Source organism: Aquarana catesbeiana, linkage group LG02, assembly GCF_042186555.1.
Source record: "Aquarana catesbeiana isolate 2022-GZ linkage group LG02, ASM4218655v1, whole genome shotgun sequence".
Taxonomy (NCBI): domain Eukaryota; kingdom Metazoa; phylum Chordata; class Amphibia; order Anura; family Ranidae; genus Aquarana; species Aquarana catesbeiana.
The window spans coordinates 388,622,476-388,636,198 of record NC_133325.1 but is presented as its reverse complement, the minus strand read 5'-3'; the positions used below and the strand labels follow the sequence as shown (position 1 = coordinate 388,636,198).

The 13,723-nt window shown below is 39.8% G+C and overlaps 1 protein-coding gene across 3 annotated transcripts in view; it reads left to right on the top strand.

The window, feature by feature from the left end:
* LOC141128111 (ras GTPase-activating protein 4-like) overlaps positions 1-13,723 on the top strand; it is a 248,708-nt gene that overhangs the window by 124,045 nt on the left and 110,940 nt on the right. For all 3 annotated transcript variants that reach the window (XM_073615193.1, XM_073615194.1, XM_073615195.1), the window contains exon 4: positions 5,651-5,712. In XM_073615193.1, the coding sequence (XP_073471294.1) occupies positions 5,651-5,712 (62 nt within the window). The remainder of the gene's footprint in view (positions 1-5,650; positions 5,713-13,723) is intronic.

Sequence of the window (13,723 nt, the reverse complement as noted above, 5' to 3'; positions counted from 1 at the left end):
TCAAGACTACTCAAATAAAATTTTGAGGAAGGCAGCGTTGGAGAAACTGCTTGAGTTGGTGAAGCCAGTGTACCCCAGGGCAGATATCAACCATGTGAAGACAAAAATCTCCAACCTGAGGCGTACATTTAAAAGGGAGCACAAAATGATGGACTCACAGAGATCAGGAGCATCAGCAGAAAACCTATATGTTCCCAGGCTGTGGTATTACCACAGCCTGCGGTTTATGTCCGACCAGACAGAACCCAGGCCATCACTGTCTACACTATTTTCGACGTCTGCTGAGGCCAAAGGTCCACCCAGGTCCTGCTGCACAGAAAGAAGATGTGGAGGAGCCCAGCTTGACCCAGGTATAGCATTGTTGAACATATTTGTATCGAAAAATACAATGATGATAACTAGACGTTATTGTTAAAATATTTCTGCCTTAACAAAGTGGTTTCCATATCAATAGACAGTAGTGAGCAAAAATGATTTGTACAAGAATAAAAAATGCTAGGGTCAGAATGATAGTCTTTTCAATTTGTCCACATTCAATTTACAACAGTGAGGAGATCAAAATTGTGTGTGATTGATGACCAAACCCTTAAAAAATATTCTAATTATGTCCCATTTTCATACACAGGAAAGTGTCAGTCAGGAGGAGCCCGTGGCCAGCAGCCAGATGGAGTCCCAGATCCCTGCCCTACGCCCTCTTGCTAAAAGGGCCAGGAAGAGCAGGAATCTTGACAAGACCACAGCTGCCTTCCTCAGCCAGGCCACTACCGCCCTGAGGACAGACCCAGATGAGGCTGAGGGATTTGCTGTGCTGACTGCCAATAAATTAAGGCAGATGGATGGTGAGCAAAGGAGCAGGTGTGAGGAACTAATCCTGCAGCTCCTCAACAAGGGGGTGAGGGGACAAATATATGAAACCACACACATTTCTGATTTTGTGGCCCCACAACCACAACCTCAACAGCCCCCCCCCCCCCAACATGGCCACCCCCCCCACCACAGCCACCCCCCCCACCACCACCACAGCAGCATGGCGGTCAGTGGCAATACCAGCCACAAGACCCCCAAGGCCGCTGGACTGGGGATTTTCACCTCTTCACAACCTACCTTTTTTTTTTTTTTAATTTTGGTTGAATAATTCTTTTCTTTGGTATATTTTCTATATTTTTTATGCATAGAAATGCACTTTTTGGTTAAGTGTATTTGGATGGCAGATAGCATCTGTAATTTAATTTGTTTTATTTGTTTTCTGCACAACAAAAAAATTGTGGAGAATAATACTTGGCTATGTGTTTTACTTCAAATGACAGTTTGGGAGTAGGAAGTTACATTTAAAAAAAGGTAAAATTAACAAGGGACACCAACATAGTTGTATCTTTGAGCTTAAAAACTAGGGGATAAAGGTGTTGTGGTAACTTGACCACAAAAAAAAAGCATAATAATATTATTCTTGATACCACTAAAAAAAAAGAACCTTTGAAAATAAGTTTGGCAGAACTCTACCAGGATTACCAGCAAAGCAGCTTCATTATTAGTGCATTAAAGAGGAAGAGAATTGTGCGCTGCATTTCTAGATTTCATAATTTTCCATATCACGATGTGTACACACACGATAGGATTGTTGTCCGCTGAAAACTTACTAGCCTGCTATCCAACATTTGTCGGCAGAAAGTTGGCCAACAATTGTCTGATGGAGCGTGCCAACGGTCGGATTTTAGGCAAACAGTCCGTCATCACACAATTCGAGGCTTTAATCTAGATTTGTGTTATGATTACAAAAGATTACATTTTGATCATAACCTTATTATGGTCCCAAAGGGACTGTAGCTTATAAGCCTGTGTGACCTGCAAATACCTTAGTAGGGCTTTTGGCCAATGTGCTATTGACTTTCCCAGGCAAATCCTTGGTATTCATCCATCAAAAGATCATTCTGCCATAGTGTTCAGCCAGTACCGCTCATCAATGTTATCTGCGGTCTGTTTGCTCAGCAGACATTTTAGTTTTATATCAATGCTGCATAGAAATTTTTATCAGCTCCAACAGTTTTACTCTAGATCTTATATTCATCCTAGATTTTACATACATTCACCAAAAAATCAATTATCTGATTTATAGGAAACATTTGCTAAAACATTTACCCATTCAAAGGATTTTTTACCAACATTTGTATTTTAGAATGTGTCAATGGGAAATGAAGCTGTGTGCAGAAATCTTCTCTTTTCTTTCTAACATTTGGTGCTCTACAGTAAACTGGTAATTGAGATATGTTAAAGTGATTTCCTTTGGGGAACTACACCACAAATTTGTCTTGAAACTAGACTTCATCTGGACACCACAAATCGAAAAAAGCTATTTAATTCATTCTTAATATACAAAGGAAACTTCCCCATCCATCAATGCCTCAATGGTTTATTTTGTTGAGAAATCACTTTGAAAAACACCCCCTAGCATTTCTGGTCATGGTCATCTTGGGTAAGGGCAGATGATTCATGCGGCATTTACTTCCTGGAATCCATCTGCCCTTAGCTCAGGCATGCAAGCAGGAGAGGGTGTGCTTAGCTGAAAAAGCCCCTCCTCCCTTACTGAAGATTTCCTTGCCTAGGCATGGAAACCAGGAAGCAACTGATGAAATTTAAAAAAAAGTTTAAAACAAGTAAATATGATATACTATCCTATCTAATAATGCTAGCAGCATAAGGATTAAAAATAGTCATTGTTGATTGAGAGAGTGAAGTTCCTTTTTAGTCACACATTGATCATTAACTTGCATTAACCAGCATACGCCCTATTCAACGTTCATCTGACAAATGTTATGGTCGAATTTAGGCCAGTGAATGTGCCTGGGTTTATCTCATGTTTTTATATATATATGCCTCTTATGCTTTTACTAAACCCATACCAACCAAACAAAATCAACTTTTTTGTAGGCAGACCAGCTCAAGATGGATTCTGCTTGTCTGCTATGGGCTACACATTTAAGAATTAGTGCTTTTTGAGTTGTAGATAGAGAGGGAAATGATTTGTTTTTGGTGTGATTTGTATGCCTTTCGGGGAGACTCGCCCCTACAACAGTCAAAGCTGGGATCTCCCCTCACTTTGGGAAGATTGTCAACTACTACCTGTTGCATCTCCAACCCGATAGTGGTTTTAATATTGGGTTCTTCAGGGGTGCCATGGAAAAATGCCTAAATATTGCCCAGAGATTGTGAAAAAGCCATTACATGGATCAAGCTTGACTTTTTTGTTGCACAAAGCCACAGGTTTTTATTTTGCGCCATTACAACCTTGGCACCATGCAGGCCAGCTGCTAGCATCCTTACATGCGATTACGTCATCAGTTGATGAGGAGCATATCAGATGCCAGCACAGCATTCTTATTTGCCCCACCCCTGCCTCACTCCAACACTGGGGTCAGGTTAGCTGTGTGAGAGAAGGAAACTGAGGGAGAAGAGAAACGCTGGAATCCTAGTCAGTACCAATGTGCAAAGGTATATTTGCATTGTAAAAACAAGTCACCTCTAATGTCAGGTGTCCTACGTGTTTGGATGCTGTTGTAAAACTGTGTGTTTAGTTCTTTTACATGTTAGAAATGGGTGCCTCGAAATTGTGCATCATTTTAAAAGATGCCCTTACTGAATCAAGGTTGAAAAACACTGCCCTACTCTATCCAAACCTTATGTTTTGGCTATACATACACTTTAAAATAAGGACTTTCTTACTTATTAAGGAATACTAGAGAAATGTACCTTGTGGAATCCCAAATTCCTTGCTATTTCATAGGTTATCCCAATTAATATTTAAGACTCTTTTATAAGACCCTTTTATGGCTTACCCCTGATTCACACTTGGTCATTTGAAGCTCAAAACTCCAAAATTCCTGTAGCTTGACACTGAAGCACAAAAGGGCTACATATGAAGCAGAATAGGATGCTTTCAGCCCCAAAGACTTGAATGGGAGTGCCTACAAATCCCTGAAATTAGCTAGTTTCATACATAAACAACCATCTTCTCCTAGAAAAAAGCTTTCCATTGGCTAAAATGAATATGCTCAAGCCTGAATATGCCTTAATATGTCTGAAAAAGTGCACAAAAATGCACAAAAGAAAAACACTCCAAAATCTTCTGTAAATGCTCATTCTCAGGAGTGAATTCAGCCCAACTATAGTTACTGTTTATGGTTCACTTTTATTCTCTCACGTTTATCATGACTAGGGAAGAGTCCACAGCCTAGGTTCGGACTGAACTTTTGCCCATTTGTCCCCCAAGGTATTTCTGCCACTTCTATATATGATAGCTTCCTCACAACTTCCAGCCAGAGTTGCAGGGAAGAGGCCTTTGTCATGATCAACATGGGCACAAGGTGCTATGCTAGTAGGGCCCCCCTTACAATGTACAGTACTTCTATCATGTTGAGGTCATGTTGCATGGTATGGTTCAGGAGGGGGAAGTGGGGTTGGCACATGCTCAGTCCCCCTTCCCCTCCTTTTAGAAGGGTCTGCTATGTGTTTACAAAAAAAATGCATTGGTACATGTTCCCCAGGGTAGTGGGACATTATTCATATGAAAATCGGACCTGAGCAGACTAAAAATAGGTAAGGGTAGCAGGAGGGGAGAGGGAATATTTTTTAACATAGTTAGTGTTAGGCTAGAATTCCATTTAAATGAGTGAACATTCTTAACTCATTTACTAAATCAAACTTACTTCCTCTTATGAATTTTCAGTTCAATTTAGGTAGACAAATACAGTGGATGTTGCTGGGCTTAGTCTTTTCAAGGCTTGGGATGCAGTCAATGTGACAGATGCAACTTGTAACAATTGTGAAAACTGCTGTGCTACCTCTAAATGAATAACAACATACTGTATATTGTGGTATTCTAAATAATAATGATATTGAAGGGAGCTTCTCGCATACATATGTGTTCCAGAAAGGTAACTTAACCTTCCAGCTCTACCCCCCGACTACAGCTCCCGCTTTTTTACTCCAGACTTGCTCCTGCTGGCCTACTGTGAAATAATGAAAATACGATCTAAAAGCTTGGTTTTCCAACTTGATTTAAAAAATGATAATAAAAAGAAACAGAAACCATTTGCCTTTCCCTCTAAGGGTAAATGCTGCATCACAATGACAGGCATTCCTTCCCTTCTATTTAGTGGGTATACTGGTGCCCATTATTGATTACAGTCACATTCAATTCCTCACCAAGATGTGGTCAGGAAAAGCAGCCCAATACAGATCTGACAACAGAATTGTATGTATAAATGCTTGGTTTTCACACAGAGAAAGGTTTCCTTATTAGGTTACAATGAATGAGTTAAGGAATGTTAGAGATATTATTATATTATTTATCTTCAAGCAGTTGTGAAAATACAGATTTCCTAGAAATGTTATATCTAAAACTGTATCCTTCCTTTCCTCGTTGTTCTCAAATTAATGTGGAAACTGGAATTTCGTAGTACAAAATGCCAACAGCTTTCTTATCAGGTCCTAGCAAGCAATAAATGTAATAGACTGCTAATAAAGGGTTCTATTGATGATTTTTCATTTGCATAATGGAGAGCCTCAAGCTAAATGAAAATGCAGCAGCCCATGACAAGCAAAATTGTGAATGTCCTAAAGTCTTTAACAAGAGCTGTTTTGTTTTCTTTTATAGTCGTGATGATGTCATTGGAAAGGTCTGTTTAACACGTAACACACTGGCAGAACATCCCAAAGGTATGATCTTTTTTTGTAATTATAGAAAGTGTCTTGTATGGGTAGTTATACTGGAAATTTTCGGGCTAAACTTTTTCATGTGACCTGTAGAATCAAACCATATACTATTCAGTTTAAATCAGAACTAAACTGCTTTTAAAATGTGGGGTCTTTTGGAGCTTTTGCTGTAGTGTGCAAGTATGCTTAGCATATTTGCACATTATGACACGCTCAGCTTGTAAATGCCCTTCGTCAGTTATGTGAAGGCTGTGATCACACTCTTCAATGCTTTCACATTTGCCTTCTTTGTTATCACCCATCTTGATTGACCAGGTTGGAATGATGTAACACTGACACATGTGCATGGGAGTTACTACTCCTCGACACAGGATTGTGGCAGGAATTTACACTGAGCTGCTTTTGCGCAAGTGTACACTTAGAAACAAAAATGCTAACAGGCAGGGAGAAACATATGTGTCAATGACAATCCTGCAGAGGATAACTCATACAATGAAGGGTGCCAATATGTAAAGTGACACCATGTGAACCAAAATAATAAAAATATTAAATGTGTACAAATGGAAAATATTGTGAGCGAACAGTGATAAAGTGCCAGCATGCTTGGCACTACATTTTAAATGACCACCATGCACTAAATCACTTAATAGAACAATGGATAGATCAAAATGTGACAATAATAAAAAAAATATATATATGTTACAATGAAAAAGTTCGTCAGCATCCAAGCTTGGTATTAGACCCCAGGGACAGGGTGAAACAATGGATGTCTAAGATGAATAGTCTATAAATGAAGACAGTTGTGGATCATCATCTGTTAGGAGATCACCCCAAATGTGCATCCATCACCCAGAGAAGGGGCAGGTACTCTTACAGGAATGTGTGGACTCTGATGCAGGAGCCAGAGAGTCAAACACGCAGGGAGCCAGAAATTTCAGAGACAGTCATGGAAACAGGAAAACTCGGATACTCCAAGCCGAGGAACGAGCATGGAAGCCAGAACTCCGACCAACCATCACTGGAACTCCAAGATGATATGCCAACGTCTCAACCACCATGGATATTCATGGAATGATTTATAAGAAAAAAAAGGCTCTCCATAGTATAGATCAGATAACTTTATTTAGGATGTATAATAGGGCAGGAAAGATTGCTCTGTTGGACAGGGGTGGCAGAGTATGTGATTGTGCATAATCAGGTGCCACTATCGCTACCAACAACAGAATTAGATTGTATTAAAGTTAACAAAAATATCATAAGCTCATATAAATTTATTGATAATAACTGGTAGGGCTGAAAGTGCAGCTGAGAGATGCATCAGAGAGACTGGTACAAAAAAAGGGTAAATTCTATATCAGGCTACAGTTGTATAAGCAGTGGATAGTGGTAAGACAGTCTCAGGGTATTGAACTGTACATTGTCAATCACAATAAACTAGTGTCAGGTGAATACCCCACGAACAACTGACAGGAAGTTGGGGAGTGAATGCAGTGAGCCATTCTGACAGAACAGATAGAAATGTCCTATATTATGCTAAGACAGCCATAGCAGAAGGGTGCAAAGATATTTGTGAAAGGCTTGGAAAGCTAACAAAGTTGGCACTGAATAGATATATCCTGAATTAAGCAAGGTACTATGGGACATTGTACACAAGGCCTAGCAAGTGGGCAAAAAAAGGTATAATTCACCAGTGAGAAACGATGCAAGCAGCTAGTAGATTTTGACTATAAGATAGGAGAGTGGTACATATCCTTCTGAGGGAAAATGAAAAGACTGCAGATTCAGAGGGTCAAGACATAAGAGCAACGGCCCTGGAGACTTTGTTCCTTCGGGCTCTGATGTTGCCATTAAGGTCTGATTGCTTCATTGGACTAAGGTTGTGGGGTTGAGAGCTTATATCAAGTGGAACTTTGAGGCTATGTTTAAGGAGGCATTTCTTGAGTTACGTGGGGTAGTTAAAGTACTTGTTCTGGTGGTCAGATTGCAGCTTGAAGGGGAATCCCCATCTATAGTAGAAGAAGAGTTTTCATGGCCCAGCATTTGATTTGTTGGACCGTGCCAGGTCTGCGTAGATTTAGTATGGGTGACTCTGAAAAGAGAGTGTTTGTTGTGGGCCATTTGTAGCACCTTCTCTTTAGGGCAAGAAAATAAAATTCCTGGAGGCACCATTGGGTTGTCTACAGGTATAGACCTGGTGGAGGCAGTCTAGCTCCAGCCGCTTCATTGAGATTTTAGGAATCAATTCCTTCAGAAGAGACAAAATCGACCCTTAGAGATCAGTGATGATGTTCTCAGTTAGGCTATGGATCCTGATGTTACTGTGGCAGGCTCGCTTTTTAGCATCTTACATCTGAGCCAATAAGTTCTACTGTACTTGGAGTTGTTCAAGACCACATTAGTGGCCTTCCAGAACTGAAGTGATGTCATCCATATGGTTTTTCAGAGAGCCCATGCCCAGTTCCTTGATCTCTCTAAAGAGGTCAGGGAAAAGCTTGCTGGAGGCAGCTGTAATTTCGTTGCAGACAAAGCTGATTTTGTCCATCCAGGATGTGTACGGCTTAAAGTCGAGAGGCTGCAAAGCTCAAGGAAGAGGTTGGAAGATGCTTGAGGAGATATTAGAGCCCTCCAAAGGTTTCATCCTTAGGCTGAGCTGGTGTCATCTTGACAGTTATGCCCTGTACACATGATAGGATTTTCCGACAACAAATTCCATGATTTTTTTCCGACGGATGTTGGCTCAAACTTGTCTTGCATACACACGGTCACACAAATTTGTCAGAAATTCTGAACTTCAAGAACGCGGTGATGTACAACATGTACGGTGAGCTGAGAAAAATTAAGTTCAATAGCCAGCGCGGCTCTTCTGCTTGATTCCGAGCATGCGTGGAACTTTGTGCGTCGGAATGGTGTACACGCGATCGGAATTTATGACCACGGATTTTGTTGTCGGAAAATTTGAGAATCAGCTCTCAAATTTTATGTGATGGAAATTCCGCTGGAAAATGTCCGATGGAGCCTACACACGGTCGGAATTTCAGTCAAAGAGCTCCCATCGAACATTTTGTGTGTGTACGGGGCATTACTCTTCATTGTGCATGGTGGTCCATCTGCAGCTTCTGTTTGTTTTTCTCAGCCTGACCCATGGCCCAGTAAAGGACCCATCATGTTCCAATGGAGCAAGGTATAGGTTTGAAAGAAGTCTGCTTAAAATAGCTTTGGCTGGGGTGGTCAGGGTGCCCAGGGTGTTCATAGCAGATCTAAAGCACTGCCATTTGGTTCTGCTGCACACATGCAACCAGGTCTCTTATTTTTCAACGCCTTTTAACAGATCAACCTGTAAAGCAAAAGTGGCAGTTACAGGGTTGGTCAGCTTTAATTAATTTATGTAAAACCTTTATCACAAAAGAAAAAAGTTGCCTAAATAGTGTTAGCTGGAGTTAGGCTTTCATTTGTTAGTAAGTTATGTAACATTTATCTAAATCTACTAGTCCATCTCCTACTACTTTTTTTCACAGACTGAAAATGCAGCTGTCCAAGGCTATATTGCTCCTCCATAGATACAGTGGAGAGCTGAGCATAGGCACCTTAGGACAGGAAACATTACTGGCTAAATCACCAGGTGATAATAAAAAAAAAAAGACGAATGCAGCCACTACATTGAAGGATTGGCAAGCTGCAATATACAGAATTACATTTTTGTTTTTGGGATGTGTTTTAAGTGCAGTTTCTCCCTAACAGACAAGGAAAACATATAAGTTTAGTATACCTTAGCGTGTTTTCCAGTAGCATATTTGTACTGTATACAGGCTGTTCAGTAGCACAGGGCCACAAAATCTGGTTGTTGCAATCCTAGAAAGAAAAAGGCCCTTCAAGAGCCTAATAAGTGTGGAATATGTGTTGTGATCATAGGTATGCGCAGCCCATTGTATTAGGGTGTGCACCCCTAAATCTCAAAAACAGAGCAACAGAGGCAGTGGCTAGGGGTGTACACATACCACAGCTGTGATGCTATGCCTTTCAGTCATGGCAGAAATAATAGAAGCACATGTGAATGAGTCCTTAATATTTGTTTGTATTTGTTTTTTAGAATTGTATTGTTTTTAATTTATTTATTTACATTTTTTAGCTGCCCTGTTTAGGGGGGACTTTGGTGAAAAATCGGGTCTAAGCAGACCACTGATGTTTCATCTTTAAGACTGAGAAATGGACATCAGTCTCTTTCAGTGTAGACTGCACAAATGAATGAATAGGAAACACTCACAGGCTTCCCGTTCATTCAAACTGAAGTAGTAAACATAGTTTACTAGGTTTCAGCGATGAATAAACAGAGGAGCGATTGGTACCAATCACTCACTGTGTTCATCCAGAAAAGGACATTTCTACTGGCCCCTTTCCCTACTCTCTATATTGGAACGTCCTCCTGTGTGCCCACAGCATCTGCCGTCAAGAGAGGAGAGGAGGAAAGCCAGCAGCGCTGCAGGGGAGGGAAGCACACAGGGGGTCAGCTGTATCGCCTTATCAGAATCATATATATATATTTTTTTGTTGTTTTTTTTTTTTTAAATATTAACTGCAGACTGACTATTAGATTCTTGCATTCATCCAGCGTGACCTGATTTATTTTAAGTGGCCCTGGTGAATTAAAATAGATTCCATTTACGTGCTATCCATATTTCTTTCTATGAGCATGATATTGAAATCATTTCTTTTGGCTAGTTCACTGGTAGGTGTAGCATGCTACAGTAGGTTATTATCGTATACATCAAAGCTGAACAAGGGACAAACTGTTTTTTGAGAATAGTAAAGGCTTTTGGAACCAGAAGCTTTGCTTTAATTGAACAGCTCCCAGTGCAGTAAATTACAATATTGTATTTCCAATTGCAGTGTGGAAAAGTTTCTCATTTAAAAATGTCCTGCAATATACACAGAATAACTTCCTCAAGCCACACTAGCACACAAAGACTTTTTCTTTGTTAGGGCATTTGATAAAAGCGGAAGAAAAGTGCATGAAAAATGCATCCCTTTAAATCCCATGGAACTCTTCACACTGGTCCTTTGCATTTCAGTTGCTTTTATAAAAGTCCTGCTTGCTGCATTTTTGGTGCATGTTTGGTGTGTTTAAAAAAAAATGCACCAAAAACACACTTCTCCATTGAAATGAATGAAAACCATGGCAAAAACGCATCAAAATTTTTTTTTGTTTTGTTTTTTTTTTTTTATGGTATGGAGGTGGGAGGAGAGTTAAAATGTCTGTCATTTTTTTTTGCTGTCTGTGTCACTTTTGGGGAGTTGTCCCCCTTTCTTCCTGTCTAGTCTTTAAAGCTAAAAGGGAGCAGAATCATTCAAATGGGGATAAAGACATCCATATCAGACATCCCAACCTGCAAAAACTAATTTCAGGGAGGTGGGCATGGCCTAAACCGTGCTACATATTGGGCGTGGCTTAAATGAGGTGTAGTTTAATAGAGTCTGAGATGACTTACATAGTGCAGAATGTAGTAATGTTAAATAAGGAATATACAGTGTGGAGTGTATGGCAGTGGGTAGTATGTGTATGTGAAGAGTGTGGAGTGTACAGCGGTGAGTAGTATGTGCAGGATGGTCAGTAGGGCAGTGGACAGTGTCAGTAGTTCTTTATTTTTATTATTATTTTTTTACAATTGTATTTTTTAAATTATTTTACAATTTACTTTTTTACTTTTTGTTTTTCACAATGATTGGGGGTGGGGGTAGTGGACAGTGTCAGTAGAGCAGTGTGTCAGTAGTTTTTTGTTTTTATTATTTTCTCTATTTTTTACAATTTTATTGTTTATTATTTTCTTGAAATCACTTTTTTACATTTTTTTTTCACAGTGCTTCTGGGGAAGGGGTGGAGAGTATGTGGCAGTGATGGTGTCAGTAGGGCAGTGGATGGTGTCAGTAGTTTTTATTTTGACATATTGTTTTTTTTACAATTTAATTTCTTATTTATTTTTTGTTCACAATGCTTTTTGGAGGGAGGGGGTTGGGGCAGTGGACAGTGTTGGTAGGGCAGGGGGTGGTGTCAGTAGTTTTTTATTTTATATAGTTTTTTATAATTTTATTTTCTATAATTTTTGTGTACAATTTCATTTTTTTATATATATATTTTTTGCATTTTTTTTATCAGCCCTGTTGGGGGGCTTTGGTGAGATATCAGGGGTCTAAACAGACCTCTGACATCTCCTCTTTGAGACAGGGAAAGGGACTGAGGACATTGATTCCACAGGTTCCTCTACTCAGTTGACACAGGAGCGATCTCGCTCACTGTGTCTAATTCAGCTGGGATATCAGGCAGCACTTGCGGGTGTCCGGGAGCCGCCCCCGAAACCCGCACCTCTCAGGAGACTTGGGATGTCTGTATGCCATATAAACATATCTTTTCAGTTAATGCAGAACTAAATTATTTCTTTAGGCAAACACTCTAAAATTTGCAAGGTAAGATTGTTCTGTGTTACCCTTTACATTATCCATAATTCTTAATATTATATCCTATGATGCCTAGTCTGTTCCTCAGCATTAACAGGAAGTAAAAATGGAGGTCCTACCATCTGTAATGATCAAGAATTTCCTATGAGAAAATGATCTGCATGTTAATTTTCTCCTAGGAAATTCTTTGTTTTACTAAATGCAACTGTCAGTCAACTGAAAAGGGGAACACAGTGCAGACCTAGGAGTATCCACACTGTCCTCTGCAGAGATATTTTCTGTTCCTTAGGGCCCATTCATACTAGAGCAGTGACTGGCATTTATTTTTCTGCATTGGAAGAACATCAGTCATTGATGAGGCACATAGAAAATAATTGTTTTCTACAGTGCTTTGCAAAAGTATTCACCCCCTTGGCTTTTTAACCTATTTTGTTACATTACAGCCTTTAGTTAAATGTTTTTTTAATCTGAATTATATGTGATGGATCATAACACAATAGTCTGAGTTGGTGAAGTAAAATTAGAAAAATATATTCATAAAACTAATTTTCAGAAATAAAAAACTGATAATTGGCATGTGTGTATATATTCAACCCCTTTGTTATGAAGCCCATAAAAAGCTCCGGTTTAACCAATTACCTTCAGAAGTCACATAATTAGTGAAATGATGTCCACCTGTGTGCAATCTAAGTGTCACGTGATCTGTCATTACATATACACACCTTTTTGAAAGGCCCCAGAGGCTGCAACACCTAAGCAAGAGGCACCACTTACCAAACACTGCCATGAAGACCAAGGAACTCTCCAAACAACTAAGGGACAATGTTGTTGAGAAGTACAAGTCAGGGTTAGGTTCTAAAAAAATATCCAAATCTTTGATGATCCCTAGAAGCTCCATCAAATCTATCATAACCAAATGGAAAGAACATGACACAACAGCAAACCTGCCAAGAGATGGCTGCACACCAAAACTCACAGACCGGGCAAGGAGGGCATTAATCAGAGAGACAGCACAGAGAAAAATCCCAGTGGCAGGCTCATAGAGACTTATCCAAAGCGACTTGGAGCTGTGATAGCTGCAAAAGGTGGCTCTACAAAGTATTGACTGGGGGGGGGGGGGTTTGTGCATTGACTTTTTCTGTTATTTTGTCCTATTTGCTGTTTGCTTCACAATGAAAAAAAAAATCTTCGAAGTTGTGGGCATGTTCTGTAAATTAAATGATGCAAATCCTCAAACAATCCATGTTAATTCCAGGTTGCGAGGCAACAAAACACGAAAAATGCCAAGGGGGGTTAATACTTTTGCAAGGCACTGTATGTTCCCCATTCTCACTAAAATGCAGCCTGGTGGTGTGGTGCAGTGAGATGCGATAAAATGCAGATAAGCTACATAATATCACACTTCAGTGGAAGGCTCTGTATATCACTGCACAGCAAGGGAAAGACACCACACTGTTGTTCAGTGAAATTGATCAAATGTCACTTTTTACACTTCAAATACAGTCCCCCCCCCCCCCCAAAAAAAAAGTGTGAATGGGCCCTTATACAAATCTAGGAGCATAATGAC